This window comes from Ursus arctos, unplaced genomic scaffold, assembly GCF_023065955.2.
Source record: "Ursus arctos isolate Adak ecotype North America unplaced genomic scaffold, UrsArc2.0 scaffold_31, whole genome shotgun sequence".
Taxonomy (NCBI): Eukaryota; Metazoa; Chordata; class Mammalia; order Carnivora; family Ursidae; genus Ursus; species Ursus arctos.
The window spans coordinates 27,994,179-28,010,937 of record NW_026622997.1 but is presented as its reverse complement, the minus strand read 5'-3'; the positions used below and the strand labels follow the sequence as shown (position 1 = coordinate 28,010,937).

Here is a 16,759-nt window from a genome sequence, read left to right as displayed (position 1 = left end):
TTAAATCATTGATTTGCCCATTTACCAACAGAAACTTCATCATGTTATTGACCTTTGATCCTCAGATCTTTATTCTGTAAACAGAGGAGTCCTGTTTCACCATTATTTTGCTAACATTCAATTGAGTAATTATATAAAGCCATTAAATAATACCTATCTCAGTGGAAGCATTGAATAAATTGTAGCTGTTACTGCACAGATGATGAATAGTATGACATTACAGGTGATGATATTCGTTAATATCAACATTCTAAACTAGTTCAAACACAATCTACCACTGGGGACTTTGGCAATTTTCCCTTGAATTTCAACTGTAAAATAATTTATCCATATAAGCATGTGATATATTTTTGTTTTGTTTTGTTTTGTTTTCAATAAGTGTTCTGGAAAAGTGAGGGTTTTTTTTTTTTAACTTCAATAAAGTAACTTATTTCACATGTAATTCATTTAAGGAACTTTAATTTTTCTTTTCCCTGTGACATTAAAATGGGGTTTTCACTTTTGTATTTCAGGAGAATTGCAAAAGGAAATCGGTAATTGTATTCCAATAGTTAAAATATTTGCAAGATGTTATATTGTGGAAATCCCATGCTTCACTTTATCCTGTTCCTTTATGTCTTTATTTTGGGTGTCTTTTACATTTTCCTGTTGCCTCTTTATATTGCAGTTATCATGCTAGGAATAATTTACTTGTTTACCTTGATTAAATCCTACAAATCATGTGAGTCAGCTTTATTATATCCATAAGAAATAATTTATAAGGGAGCAATGGTTTGACTAATATGATAGTGATAATGAGAGAATCAAAGAACGCATGTCTTTTTTTTTGCATTTTTATCTCTTTGAGAGTCCTAGTCTTCTGTGTACATTTCCTTTCAGATAAGAGAAGAGCCCTATTTCGGAATGGTAAGTAGCTCAGAAGTTCTTTCATGGCATTTCTTAAATTCCACAAATAATAAGACTCCTAACTCTACTCTAAACCCAGTTCCCAGAAAGAGTCAGGCATACGATACCATTGCCTGTGTTCACTGTGTAGGAGCATAAATGGAAGAGAATCTGTAAAGTTAGTTAACTCATTTTCCCCTAATTTGGAGTATGCTTTTCACTTTGTCTCACTTTCTCAATTCTTTATTCCTTCACTCTGTTCTTCCTACTTCCTTCTTTTTCTTTGTCCTTCCTCTCTCTTCTTTCCTTCCATTTTTCCATCCTTCTTTTCTATCTTTATCTCAAACTATCCGTCTTCCTATCATCACTCCTTCATTTTCTATCTCCCTTATTTCCTTTCTTCTTTTTATTGTTTTTAGTTTGCCTTTTTTTCCTGACTTTATATTTTTCCACACACATACACAACTCAACCATTTTCTAGTTCAGGAAAGAAATGGGTTGCATGCTTGTGAGGAAGGAAAGCGACAGAGAGATAAATATGCAACTGAATACTTAGAGAACACCAGTGATGAGAAGAGAGAAAAAGATATGTGAAGAACCAGGAAAGGGTAATAATATTTCATCATCTTTTTCACTTGCAGACTGGCAGAACACATCATTGTACCCTGGTGAGTACATTGTTCTGACCATGATAATTTTTCCTGATTCTAAGATATATAATTAAGCTCCTAAGTTCTGCAAGATATCATGTTACTACCACTGACAGAGAAAAATGTGTTGTACATAACTTCTGTTCCATAGAAAACCTACCAAGAAATATAAATTACTTTTCTTTCCATCTTTTTCTAACCTGTGTCTCACAGGACACTTACAAGTTAATTAAAGAAGATATTAAGAAATTAAAATAGTAAGTTGTCAGTTTAATAAATTTCCTTTTTCCTTTTTCATATTCCAAGGAAGTTTTAAAGTTTTGTATTTATCTGAATTAATTCTAGCTACTCTTTCAAATAAACATCAAAATGTGAAATAGGTTAGCAAGCAAGTGTATTTCTAATGTGTATACAGATATTCCTGGTTAAGAATCCCTACTTGGAATACGTCTCCTAAGCAACGACTTTGATCTGGACTCTTTCATTGTGTAACTTCCTAATATTCTAGATGTCCTTCAATGCCAGTCAAAATTTTTTGAGAAAAAGAAATGTGAAGTTCACCAAAATATATAGTGTTTTGCGGAAGGGTTGAAAGGGCATTCACCACTTACACCTACATAGGCCAGTTCTGTCATGTGGTTTCACCTAGGCATAATGGGAGCTGGGAAAGATTGTTTAGCTGTTTGCCCAGAAAACAGAAAAGCAATGAGTATTGTTAGAGTTTTGCCATCCCTACAACAAGCTGTCTTTCAAGGTAACCAATATCAATTAATGCTTCTTTTCTGTATCTATCTAACTTGGTCCTTTTCCAAAAAGAGAAGCCAAGGGTCCATGGAGTCACTGCAACTAACTCTAAGGCCAAGATCTCTAGGAAATGCCCACTCCTCTTCTGTCAGTGGATGTAACTCTTATGGATCTTGAAATCTGTGTACTCAAAGACAGGAGTCGTCTGCACCCTCCATTCCATACTTAGACAATGCAATAAAACATGGAATAAAAATTTCTGTTTAGAGTAAGGATAAGGAGAAAGCACCACAGGCATCATTTACCAACAGAAGGAAGAATTCCCAGCAGGCCATATTGTGAAGGCCCCCTATTCTGAGAGTGGAAGAATTTTCCTGATAATGTAGACCCTTATTTTGCTCTTGAGATATAATTTGCTCCCTGTTTTCTTCAGTAGCCCTTGGCTCTCCCCCACTTCAAACGGATAGTGGCATAGCACTCTTCTGGTTTGTGCCAATTTACTGTTACAAAATATGCTTTGCAGCTTTCATACTTACAGAATTTCTTACTCCAAGCTCCTTTTTTTTTTGGAAAAAGTGTTATTGCATATAATTTACATACCATACATTTATTTAATTAAGTGTTCACTCATTTTTTGAAAATCAGTTCAATGATTTGTTAATACATTTATGCAGTTGGGCAACAATCATCAAATCCAGATTTCTATCACCCCAAAAGATCTTTTGTTTCCATTTTCTGCCAACTCTTTCCCAGGCTCGGGCAATCCTTAGGCTACTTACTCTCTCTTACAGCTTTGCCTTTTGGACATGTATAATTGGAATCATGTAATATATGGTCTTTCTTGGGTTTTTTTTTTTTTAACATGTTTTTGAGACTCTCCTTTTAGCACGTTTTGGTACTCTGTTCCTTTATATTGCCAGATAGTATTCCATTGTAAGGATATGCCATATTATGCTTATTCATTCCCCAGATAATAGATGTTTACAATACTTCCACTTTTTTTATAGTTTTAAGTTTTAATTTAAATTCTAGTTAGTTAACATATAGTATAATATTAGTTTCAGGGATAGAATTTAGTGATATACTCACCACAGCAATTGCCCTCCTTAATACCCATCACCCATTTAGTCCATTTCCCCACCCACCACCTCTCCAGCAATCTCAGTTTGTTCTGTGTAGTTAAGAAGCTGTTTTATGGTTTCTCTCTCTCTTTTTTCTTCCCCATCTGCATCTATTTCATTTCTTAAATTCCACATATGAGGGAAATCATATGGTATTTGTCTTTCTCTGACTGACTTATTTCACTTAGCATAATACACTCTAGCTCCACCCACGTTGTTGCAAAATGGCAAGATTTCATTCTTTCTTATGGCTGAATATCATTCCATTACACACACACACACACACACACACACACACACACATACACACACAATTTCTTTATCCATTCAACAGTCAATGAATATATGGGCTCTTTCCATAATTTGGCTATTATAAATAATGCTGCTATAAACATCAGGATGCATGTGCCCCTTCAAACCAGTATTTTTGTATCTTTTGGGTAAATACCTAGTAACACAATTGCTGGATCATAGGGTAGTTAGTTCTATTTTTAACTTTTTGAGAAAACTCTATACTGTTTTCCAGAATGGCTGCACCAGTTTCCACTTTTGAAGCCTTATGAACAATTCTACTAAGAACATTCACATACACATCTCTGAGTGAAAATGTGTTTTATTTTTTCTTGGTTATAGACTTAGGAGTGGAAATTCTAAATCATATGATAAATTTATGTTTAACATTTAATGAAATTGTCAAACTGTTAACCAAAGCATCTGTATCATTTTACATTTTGGGCAGAAGTACATGACAACGTTTATTATTTATAATTCTTATTATGGTCTTCCTAGTGGATGTGAAGTGTATCTCTTTGTCATATTAATTTGAATTTCTCTGATGTAAAATGATGTTGAGTATTATTTCATGTGGTTTATAGCCATTTGTATTCCTTCCTTGATGAAATATCTATTTATTATTTTGCCATTTTTAATTTATTTTTTTATTTTTTAAAAGAATTTATTTATTAATTTGAGAGAGAGAGCAAGTGAGAGAGAGAGCGAGCCAACGTGCATGAACAGGGGAGGGGAAGAGGAAGAGGGAAAGGAAGAAGCAGATTCCCCACTAAGCAGGGATCCCAATATGGGGCTCCATCCCAGGATCTTGAGATCATGACCTGAGCAAATGCTTAAATAACTACGCCACCCAGGTAACCCTATTTTGCCATTTTTCAATTGGAATGTTTGTCATCCCATTTTTGACTTTTAAGAAATCTTACATATTTGAATATAAATCTTTTATCAGATAAGTTGAACATATTTTTTTCTAGTCTGTGTATTGTCCTTTCATTTTCTTAATGGTGTATTTTGAAATACAGAAGTTCTTATTTTGATGAGGTCCGATTTATCAGTTTGTTTATTTTATCACAAGCTTTTGGCTTCATATTTCAGAAGACCTTCCATAATTTGAGGTTTCAAATATTTTTCTCCAATTTTTTGTACTGAAAGTTTTATAGCTTTAGCTCTTGCCTTTAGGTTTATGACACATTTTGAGTTCATATTTTGTGTGGGGTGAGGGAAAGATCCCAATACATCTCTTTGCATGTGGATATCTGATGTGTCAGCACTAACTTCTTTTGAAACTATCAATTGATCATGAGTTGATTTCTGGATTTAAAATTTTGTTCCACTGATTTATTTGTCTGTCTTCATGCCATTCCCTTCACATTCTCTTCATTACTATAGTTTCATAGTATGTTTTGAAATTTGAAAATGTAAGTTTTCTTATTTTGATCTTCTTTAAAAAAAATTGTTTTGGCTATTCTGGTTCCTTTGCATTTCATCTGAATTCTAGAATCTACTTGAAAAGTTCTCAAAAAACAAAAGCAAAAAAACCTGGCATAATTCTGTTAGGAATTGTGTTGCATCTATAGATAAAGCTGGGGTGAATTGCCATTTTAAAGACTTATTTATTTATTTATTTATTTATTTATTTGTCAGAGAGAAAGAGAGAGCATGCACAAGCAGGGGGAACAGGCAGCAGAGGGAGAAGCAGACTCCCCATTGAGCAGGAATCCCGATGCGGGACTCAATCCCAGGACCTTGAGATCATGACCTGGGCCGAGGCAGACACAACCATCTAAGTCACCCAGGCACCCTGAATTGCCATTTTAATATTAGACTTTCTATGAGCATAGAATGCTTCTCTTTTTACTTATATCATCTGTGTTGTCTCAGTAATGTTTTGTAGTTTCAGTGTGCAAATCTTATACTTTTTCATAAAATTTCTTCCTTTTTGACATTCTTTGAAACAGTGAATGAAATAGTATAATTTCATTTTAGACATGATTAAATTGACTTTTTTATTCCCTAACCTTGCTGAATTCATTGATCTAGTTCTAGTAGACTTTTGTGGACATTTGTTTGATTTTCTACAGAAATGATGAGTCAACTGTTAATAAAAGAAGATTTGCCTCTTTTTTCAAATCTGAATTCTTTTTTTTTAAACTAACTGCATAGAATCTCAATTACAGTGTTGAATAGAAATAGCAAAAGCAGACATCCTTGCCTTGAGCCCTACCATGAAGTGAAAAAAATCATTATTTATTATTAAGTATTTCATCTGTTTTATATTTTTCATAGATACACTTTATCAGGTTGAAAATTGCCCTTCTGTTTCTAGTTTATTGATTTTTTGTATCATGATGTATATTAGATTTTACCAAATGCATTTTCTGTGCCTACTGAGAGGATTATGTCATTTTGTTGATTATTTTATTAGTATGGCTTGTTACATTAATTGATTAACACATTAAGCTGATCTTACATTCTGGGCACAAACCCCACTTGATGGTGTCTATAATCTTTTTTTATATGTGTTGTTATATTCCGTTTGTTAATTTTTATTGAGAGTTTTTGCATTTGTATTCATGAAGGATATTTGTGATGTCTTTTCTGGCTTTGATATCAGTGTGATACTAACATACTAGAATGAGTTGAGAAATATCCCTCTTCCTTTATTTTCTAGAGAATTTTGTTGAATATTGTTATTATTTATTTTTAAAATTTTTGGTAAAGTACACCAGTAAAGCCAACTGGGCCTGTTAATTTCTTTGTAGAAAGTTTAAAATTAGTAATTCTTGTAACTGTATAATTAATAATTGATATCTTAGTTGCTAGAGATCTATCTAGATTTTCTATTTCTTGAGTTGTTTTCAGTAATTCATATTTTAAAGAATTGTTCATTTCATTGAAGTCTAATTTAGTGGCATAAGGATTTTCATAGAATTCCCATTTTAGCCTTCTAATTTCTGAGAGTTTAATAGTGATGTCCTGTCTTGCAAAACCCCCGTGTGTGTGTGTGTGTTGATTATTGTGGCTTTTAATTTTTTTTTATTTTTTTTAATTTAAATTCCAGTTTGTTCACATACAGTGTAATATTAGTTTCAGGTGTACAGTTTAGTGATTCAACACTTCCATACAACACCTGGTGCTCAACATAACAAGTGCCTGTGTTTCTTATTATTGAACTTTGCTGACTTTTCTAAGAAGGAAAATTTATTTAACTGACTGAGACAGTAAAATATTGAATTTAGGGTTTTTTTAATGATTTCTTTTCTTTTTTTTAAGATTTTATTTATTTTTTAGAGAGAGAGAGAGCATGAAGCTGGGGTGGGGAGGCACAGAAGGAGAGAGAGAAGCTGACTCCCCACTGAGCAGAGAGTCCCCAGCATGGCTCGATCCCAAGACCCTGAGATCATGACCTGAACCAAAGGCAGACACTTAACTGACTTAGCCACCCAGGCGTCCCTTCTTCCTTGGTTTCTAATTTCATTATTTCCTTACTTTTGATTGTTTCAAGCTCAGTTTATTATTCACTTTTTAGTCTTTTTAAGGAGAAGCTTAGTTTATTGGTTTAATTAGTAATTGATTTAATTCTCCTTTTCTATATCAGACATTTAAAGACTTACATTTCCCTTTAGGCACTGCTTTTAGCTGAATCCAATAAATTTTGGTATGTAATGTTTTCATTTTTATTCAACTCAAAATATCTTCTAAATTCTCTTTTGATTTCCTTTTTATTCCACAGATTATTTATAAATATATTATTTGAAACCAAATTTTTCTTTATTTCTAAAATTTATTCCTGTTTTTTATTTTCAACTTGATTCCATTGTAATGAGAGAAGATACTTTTATGGACATTTTTTTATTCATCATTTTAGTTTTTCCTAAGTGAGTGTTTCTCAATTTGCTGTGTGTCCTTGTTGATTCCCTTTGTGAATTTCTAGAATTCAAAAGTTCCCATTTGAGAGCTTTTCCAGTCTTATTGTTGCTTTGGGGGAGAGGATTTACCAAGCCTTCATTCAGCCATTACAGAAGCCCTTTGCTTCATGTTATTTTTGACAACATTTTCCTCCAAATTTCATAGGCTTCTCATACAATTCTTCCCAGTTAGTTTCATGTAGCAATGACTATATCCAAAGTAACTGTAGACATATTTGCCAATCTGATTTATTTTCTTATGCATCTCCTTTTATGGTTGGTTTCTTGAAGCTACCTGAAGCAACTCTGAAAAATCCATCATCTTAACTTGTTCTTTTCTTTAAGTCACCTTGTTCAATAAAGAAATCGCACTATTCCTTTGTGCTAAAAATACACTAACTTCATCTCTTCTCTGGGGTGGTCTAGAAAAATGATTGCCATACTTGTTCTGTAAGGATCCATATTGTAAATAGTTTAGGGTTTGTGGGCCATATGGTATCCTCACGATTACTCAATGGTGCCTTGTACACTAAGGAGCCATAAGCAATACATAAAAAATTAGCGTGGTTGTCTTCCAATAAGACTGTATTTACAAAAACAGTTGGTGGGCTAATTCTTGGTCTAGAAAAGATCACCTTTTTAAACTCTGATAATTGCCCATTTTTTTGGAGGTTTTGTATTTATTTTGATTTATGCCAGAAAAAAAGGTAAATAGTTATTTTGAAAATGAATAGTTTTTTCATTAGGATGTCAATGACAGATTCAAAGAATGCTGTCTTTTCAAAAACATTTCTTCATATCTGCAGTCTGTTTAGGACATATGATATGCTTTCCAAATGATCACAGGCAACAGTTTTAGCAAATGTTTTCTCTGCTTATTATGGATGTCTGTATTTGTAGTTTTGTCATGTCTATTGTCTAAGCACTAAACCAGACCACACATTTTCTTGTTTAATAAGAAACACCTTTAGGCAGTACTTTCTGCATTGAGTAGGTATAATTAACTTTGGTTTTTATAAAAAGCAACTCCTATATCTCCATCGTTAACACAACTGCTTGGTATTCCTCACTCCTGCAAATGATAATATGAAAATGTATGGTTCTGTGGCTCTCCTGGGCAACTCTCTTCAAAATAGTAACTCTGAGAACCAAGAATTTTCTTCTGTCCTGTATTCTCCATTTTTAGGAGAATCCTGTATTCTCCATTTTTACTCTTAGCCTTGTACCTAGCGGAGGAGTGGGAAAGTGTTATAATGGGAATGAGAATGAAAAAATATCATATGAACATTGGGGGAGGAGTTAAGATGGCGGAGGAGTAGGGGACCCCTTTTTCAGCCGGTCCCCTGAGTCAAGCTGGATAGGTACCAGACCAGCCTGAACATCCACGGAAACAGCCTGAGACGCAGGAAGATACATCTGGATCTCTACAAATGAACATCTCTAGCATTGAGTATTGAGGTACAAAGCGGGGAGCCATGAAACCGCACACAGATATCAGAAGATAAACGAAAGGGGGAGGGAGCCGCCGCGTTTGGGTGCCGGGAAGCGGTAGCCACTTGCACGGGGGAGCGGGTGGACTCGCAGACCGGCACCCACGAGAAAACAGACTGGGACCGTGAGTGGGGAGCGCGGGCCACCAGACTTCTCACGAAACTCTGGAACTCCGGTGTGCTCACTGGAAGCAGACTGAGACGGGGAGCTCCGGTGCACGTGGTGGCGGCTGGCGGCTGGTGGTGTTAGAAACACAAAGGACAGAGACGCGCCGCCCTGGGAGTGAGGGCTGGGACGCCGGGTGTGGGGCGCACATCAGGGGACACTGTAGGGTTGAGCAGCACCAACAGAAACAGAGTTAAAGTCACCAGAAGAGCCCAGTGGAGAGCGGTCTGCAATCCCTCTATTCTGAGACAGAGGCTGGGATTTGGCTACTGCTGCTTTGACTCTCAGAAGAGGCACAGCAAACCGCCAGGGAAAGCCACTAGAAAACAAAAGCCTGGAAATACCAGCTCACAGCGTGCCCATCCCCATCCCCTCTCACAGGGGACACGGAGACTCTACCCAAACAAGGTTGCCTGAGTATCGGTGCAGCAGGCCCCTCCCCCAGAAGGCAGGCTGAAAAATCAAGAAGCCCACATCCCGGGGCGCCTGGGTGGCGTAGTCATTGAGCGTCTGTCTTTTGCTCAGGGCTTGATCCCGGCGTTCCGGAAAGGAGTCCCTCATCAGGCTTCTCCGCTGGGAGCCTGCTTCTTCCTCTCCCACTCACCTGCTTGTGTTCCATCTCTCGCTGGTTGTCTCTCTGCCACATAAATAAATAAAATCTTTAAAGAAGAAGCCCACATCCCTAAGATCCCTATAAAACAAGGGCACAAAGCCCGGGTCCCGGTCAATAATTTGGGCTCTGGACAACCCCACAACCTCTCATCAGAATGACGAGAAGGAGAAGTCCCCCCCCAGCAAAGAAAAGACAATGAGTCTGTGGCCTCTGCCACAGAACTAATGGATATGGATGTAACCAAATTATCAGAAATGGAATTCAGAGTAACGATGGTCAAAATGATGTGTAGACTTGAAAAAAGTATTAACAAAAATGTTAAGGAGAATATAGAATCTCTAAGGGCGAAATGAGAGTGAATCTGGCAGAAATTAAAAATTCTATGAGCCAAATGCGGTCAAAACTACAGGCTCTGACGGCCAGGGTAAATGAGGCAGAGGAACGTATTAGCGAATTGGAGGATGGGTTAGTAGAAGAAAAAACAAAAATAGAAGCTGGACTTAAAAAAATCCATGCCCATGAATGTAGATTACAGGAGATTACTGACTCAATGAAACAATCCAATGTCAGAATAATCGGCATCCCCGAGGGGGTGGAGATAAACAGAGGTCTAGAAGAGATATTTGAACAAATTGTAGCTGAAAACTTCCCTAATCTAGCGAGGGAAACAAACATTCGTGTCCAAGAGACAGAGAGGACCCCTCCCAAGCTCAACCATGACAAACCTACACCATGTCACGTCATAGTACAATTCGCAAATATTAGATCCAAGGATACAGTATTGAAAGCAGCCAGGGCAAAGAAATTTCTCAGGTACCAAGGCAAAGGTATCAGAATTATGTCAGACCTGCTACACAGACCTGGAATGAGAGAAGGGGGGGGGCATTTTTAAACCTCTTTCAGAGAAAAACATGCAGCCAAGAATCCTTTATCTAGCAAGGCTGTCATTCAGAATTGATGGAGAAATAAAAACCCTCCAGAATCGCCAGTCATTAACCAATTTCGTAACCACAAAACCAGCCCTACAGGAGATATTAAGGGGGGTTCTATAAAGATAAAAAGGCCCCAAGAGTGATACAGAACAGAAAGTCACAACCGATACAAACAAAGACTTTACTGGCAACATGGCATCATTAAAATCATATCTCTCAATAATCACTCTCAATGCAAATGGCTTCAATGCTCCCATAAAATGCCACAGGGTTGCAGATTGGATAAAAAGAAATGATCTATCCATTTGCTGTCTACAAGAGACTCATTTTGAACCCAAAGATACAACCAGACTGAAAGTGAAGGGAAGGAAAACCATTTTTCATGCCAATGGACCTCAAAAGAAAGCTGGGATAGCAATTCTCATATCAGACAGATTGGATTTTAAACTACAGACTGTAGTTAGAGATACAGAAGGACACTATATTATTCTTAAAGGATGTATCCAACAAGTGGAGATGACAATTATAAATATCTACGCCCCCAACAGGGGAGCAGCAAGATACACAAGCCAACTCTTAACCAGAATAAATAGAAATATAGGTAAAAATATATTAATAGTAGGGGACCTCAACACCCCACTATCAGAAATAGACAGAACACCCTGGCAAAAACTAAGCAAAGAATCAAAGGCTTTAAATGCCATACTCAATGAGTTGGACCTCATAGATATATATAGAACACTACACCCCAGAACCAAAGAATACTCATTCTATTCTAATTCCCATGGGACATTCTCAAGAATAGACCATGTTCTTGGACACAAAACAGGTCTCAACAGATACCAAAAGATTGAAATTATCCCCTGCATATTTTCTTACGACAAAGCTCTGAAATTGGAACTCAACCACAAGGAAAAATTTGGAAGAAACTCAAACACTTGGAGACTAAGAACCATCCTGCTCAGGAATGATTCAATAAACCAGGAAATCAAAAATCAAATTAAACAATTTATGGAGACCAACAAGAATGAAAACACAATGGTCCAAAACCTATGGGATACTGCAAAGGCAGTCCTAAGGGGGAAATACATAGCCATCCAAGCCTCACTCAAAAGAATAGAAAAATCTAAAATGCACTTTTTATATTTTCACCTCAAGAAGCTGGAACAGCAACAGAGGGACAGGCCTAATCCACGCACGAGGAAGCAGTTGACCAAAATTAGAGCTGAAATCAATCAAGCAGAAACCAGAAGTACAGTAGAGCAGATCAACAGGACTAGAAGCTGGTTCTTTGAGAGAATCAATAAAATTGACAGACCCCTGGCAAGACTTATCCAAAAGAAAAGAGAAAGGACCCAGATTATTAAAATTATGAACGAAAAAGGAGAGGTCACGACGAACACCATTGAAATTGGAAGGATTATTAGAAATTTTTATCAACAGCTATATGCCAATAAACTAAGCAATCTGGAAGAGATGGAATCCTTCCTGGAAACCTATAAACTACCAAGATTGAAACCGGAAGAAATTGATTCCTTAAACAGGCCAATTAATTATGAAGAAATTGAGTCAGTGATAAACAACCTTCCAAATAACAAAACTCCAGGCCCAGACGGTTTTCCTGGGGAATTCTACCAAACATTCAAAGAAGAAATAATACCTATTCTCCTAAAGCTATTTCAAAAAATAGAAACAGAAGGAAAGCTACCAAACTCATTCTATGAGGCCAATATTACCTTGATCCCCAAACCAGGCAAAGACCCCATCAAAAAGGAGAATTACAGACCGATTTCCCTAATGAATATGGACGCCAAAATCCTCAACAAGATACTTGCTAATAGAATCCAACAATACATTAAAAGGATTATCCATCACGATCAAGTGGGATTCATACCTGGGATGCAAGCGTGGTTCAATATTCGCAAATCAATCAGCGTGATACATCATATCAACAAGAAAAGACTCAGGAACCATATGATCCTCTCAATCGATGCCGAAAAAGCATTTGACAAAATACAGAATCCTTTCCTGATTAAAACCCTTCAGAGTGTAGGAATGGAAGGTACATTTCTCAATCTCACAAAAGCCATCTATGAAAAGCCTACTGCAAATATTATTCTCAATGGGGAAAAGCTGGAAACCTTTCCCTTAAGATCAGGAACTCGACAAGGATGCCCACTCTCGCCACTATTATTCAACATAGTACTAGAAGTCCTTGCAACAGCAATCAGACGACAAAAAGGGATCAAAGGTATTCAAATTGGCAAAGAAGAAGTCAAAATGTCTCTCTTTGCAGATGACATGATACTCTATATGGAAAACCCAAAAGAAGCCACTCCCAAACTATTAGAAGTTATAGAGCAATTCAGTAACGTGGCAGGATACAAAATAAATGCTCAGAAATCAGTTGCATTTCTATACACGAATAACGAGACCGAAGAAAGAGAAATTAGGGAATCCATCCCATTTACAATAGCACCAAAAACCATACGTTACCTTGGAATTAACTTAACCAGAGACGTAAAGGACCTATATTCTAGAAACTATAAATCACTCTTAAAAGACATTGAGGAAGACATAAAAAGATGGAAAGATATTCCATGCTCATGGATCGGAAGAATTAACATAGTTAAAATGTCCATGCTACCCAGAGCAATCTACACTTTCAATGCTATCCCGATCAAAATACCAAGGACATTTTTCAAAGAACTGGAACAAACAGTCCTTAAATTTGTATGGAACCAGAAAAGGCCCCGAATCTCCAAGGAACTGTTGAAAAGGAAAAACAAAGCTGGGGGCATCACAATGCCAGATTTCGAGCTGTACTACAAAGCTGTGATCACAAAGACAGCATGGTACTGGCACAAAAACAGACACATAGACCAATGGAACAGAATAGAGAGCCCAGAAATGGACCCTCGGCTCTTTGGGCAACTAATATTTGATAAAGCAGGAAAAAACATCCGGTGGGAAAAAGACAGTCTCTTCAATAAATGGTGCTGGGAAAATTGGACAGCTACATGCAAGAGAATGAAACTTGACCACTATCTCACACCATACACAAAAATAAACTCCAAATGGATGAAAGACCTCGATGTGAGACAGGAATCCATCAAAATTCTAGAGGAGAACATAGGCAACAACCTCTACGACATCGGCCAAAGCAATCTTTTTCATGACACATCCCCAAAGGCAAGAGAAACAAAAGATAAAATGAATTTATGGGACTTCATCAAGATTAAAAGTTTCTGCACATCCAAGGAAACAGTCAGAAAAACTAAGAGGCAGCCCACGGAATGGGAGAATATATTTGCAAATGACACTACAGATAAAGGACTGGTATCCAAGATCTATAAAGAACTTCTCAAACTCAATACACGAGAAACAAATAAACAAATCAAAAAATGGGCAGAAGATATGAACAGACACTTTTCCAATGAAGACATACAAATGGCTAACAGACACATGAAAAAATGTTCAAAATCATTAGCCATCAAGGAAATTCAAATCAAAACCACACTGAGATACCACCTTACACCAGTTAGAATGGCAAAAATAGACAAGGCAAGAAACAACAATTGTTGGAGAGGATGTGGAGAAAGGGGATCCCTCCTACATTGTTGGTGGGAATGCAAGTTGGTACAGCCACTCTGGAAAACAGTGTGGAGGTCCCTTAAAAAGTTAAAAATTGAGCTACCCTATGATCCAGCCATTGCACTACTGGGTATTTACCCCAAAGATACAGACGTAGTGAAGAGAAGGGCCATATGCACCCCAATGTTCATAGCAGCAATGTCCACAATAGCTAAATTGTGGAAGGAGCCGAGATGCCCTTCAACAGATGACTGGATTAAGAAGTTGTGGTCCATATATACAATGGAATATTACTCAGCTATCAGAAAGAACGAGTTCTTAACATTTGCTACAACATGGACAGCACTGGAGGAGATAATGCTAAGTGAAATAAGTCAAGCAGAGAAAGACAACTATCATATGATTTCTCTCATCTATGGAACATAAGAACTAGGATGATCAGTAGGGGAAGAAAGGGATAAAGAAAGGGGGGGTAATCAGAAGGGGGAATGAAACATGAGAGACTATGGACTATGAGAAACAAACTGAGGACTTCAGAGGGGAGGGGAGTGGGGGAATGGGATAGACTGGTGATGGGTAGTAAGGAGGGCACGTATTGCATGGTGCACTGGGTGTTATACACAACTAATGAATCATCGAGCCTTACATCGGAAACCGGGGATGTACTGTATGGTGACTAACATAATATAATAAAAAATCATTAAAAAAAAAAATAGAAGGGAAGTTCCTCACATAAAGTAAATGAACGAAAAACCCAAAGCTAACATCATACTTAACAATGAAAGACTGAAATCTTTTTCCTTAAGATCGGGAAAAAACGAAGGATGTCAGTACTTGTTTTCTATTCAGCATTGTACTGGAGGTTCCAGCCAGTGTATTCAGGCTAGGAAAAAAAGTCAGCCATAATGGAAAGGAAGATAAAAATTCTCTCTATTGGCAGATGACATCATCCATCATGTGGAAAATTCTAAGGAAAACACTATATTAGAGCTAATAAATGAGTTCAGCAAGGTAGCAGGATACAAAATCAATATACAAAAATCAATTGTATTTCTATACACTTGCAATGAACAATCTGAAAATTATATGGGAAATCTATTCCATCTACATAGCATCAAAAACAATAAAATATTTATTAGCAAAAAAAAAAAAAAAGAAGCTGGTTCTTTGAGAGAATCAATAAAATTGACAGACCACTGGCAAGACTTATCCAAAAGAAAAGAGAAAGGACCCAAATCAATAAAATTATGAATGAAAAAGGAGAGGTCACAACGAACACCATTGAAATTGGAAGGATTATTAGAAACTTTTATCAATAGCTATATGCCAATAAATTAAGCAATCTGGAAGAGATGGAGGCCATCCTGGAAACCTATAAACTACCAAGACTGAAACAGGAAGAAATTGATTTCTTAAACCGGCCAATTAATTATGAAGAGATTGAGTCAGTGATAAACAACATTCCAAATAACAAAACTCCAGGCCCAGATGGTTTTCTTGGGGAATTCTACCAAACATTCAAAGAAATAATACCTATTCTCCTAAAGCTATTTCAAAAAATAGAAACAGAAGGAAAGCTACCAAACTCATTCTATGAGGCCAATATTACCTTCATCCCCAAACCAGGCAAAGACCCCCTCAAAAAGGAGAATTACAGACCAATCTCCCTAATGAATATGGACGCCAAAATCCTCAACAAGATCCTTGCTAATAGAATCCAACAATACATTAAAAGGATTATCCATCATGACCAAGTGGGATTCATATCTGGGATGCAAGTGTGGTTCAACATTTGCAAATCGATCAGCGTGATACATCATATCAACAAGAAAAGACTCAGGAGCCATATGATCCTCTCAATTGATGCAGAAAAAGCATTTGACAAAATACAGCATCCTTTCCTGATTAAAACCCTTCAGAGTGCAGGAATAGAGGGTACATTTCTCATACTCATAAAAACCATCTATGAAAAGCCTACAGCAAATATTATTCTCAATGGGGAAAAGCTAGAAGCCTTTCCCTTAAGATCAGGAACACGACAAGGATGTCCACTCTCGCCATTATTATTCAACATAGTACTAGAAGTCCTTGCAACAGCAATCAGACAACAAAAAGGATAAAAGGTATCCAAATCAGCAAGGAAGAAGTCAAAATGTCTCTCTTCACAGATGACATGGTACTCTATATGGAAAACCCAAAAGAATCCACTCCCAAACTATTAGAAGTTATAGAGCAATTCAGTAATGTGGCGGGATACAAAATCAATGCTCAGAAATCAGTTGCATTTCTATACATGAATAATGAGACTGAAGAAAGAGAAATTAGGGAATCCATCCCATTTACAATAGCACCAAAAATCATATGT

The 16,759-nt window shown here is 36.8% G+C and overlaps 1 protein-coding gene across 1 annotated transcript in view; it reads left to right on the top strand.

Moving 5' to 3' along the window:
* The window catches only part of LOC130542237 (butyrophilin subfamily 2 member A2-like), a 45,001-nt gene that overhangs the window by 25,123 nt on the left and 3,119 nt on the right, over positions 1 to 16,759 (top strand). Inside the window, exons 5-7 of the mRNA XM_057304956.1 lie at positions 513 to 533; positions 880 to 906; positions 1,527 to 1,553. Coding sequence (XP_057160939.1) covers positions 513 to 533; positions 880 to 906; positions 1,527 to 1,553 — 75 coding nt within the window. The remainder of the gene's footprint in view (positions 1 to 512; positions 534 to 879; positions 907 to 1,526; positions 1,554 to 16,759) is intronic.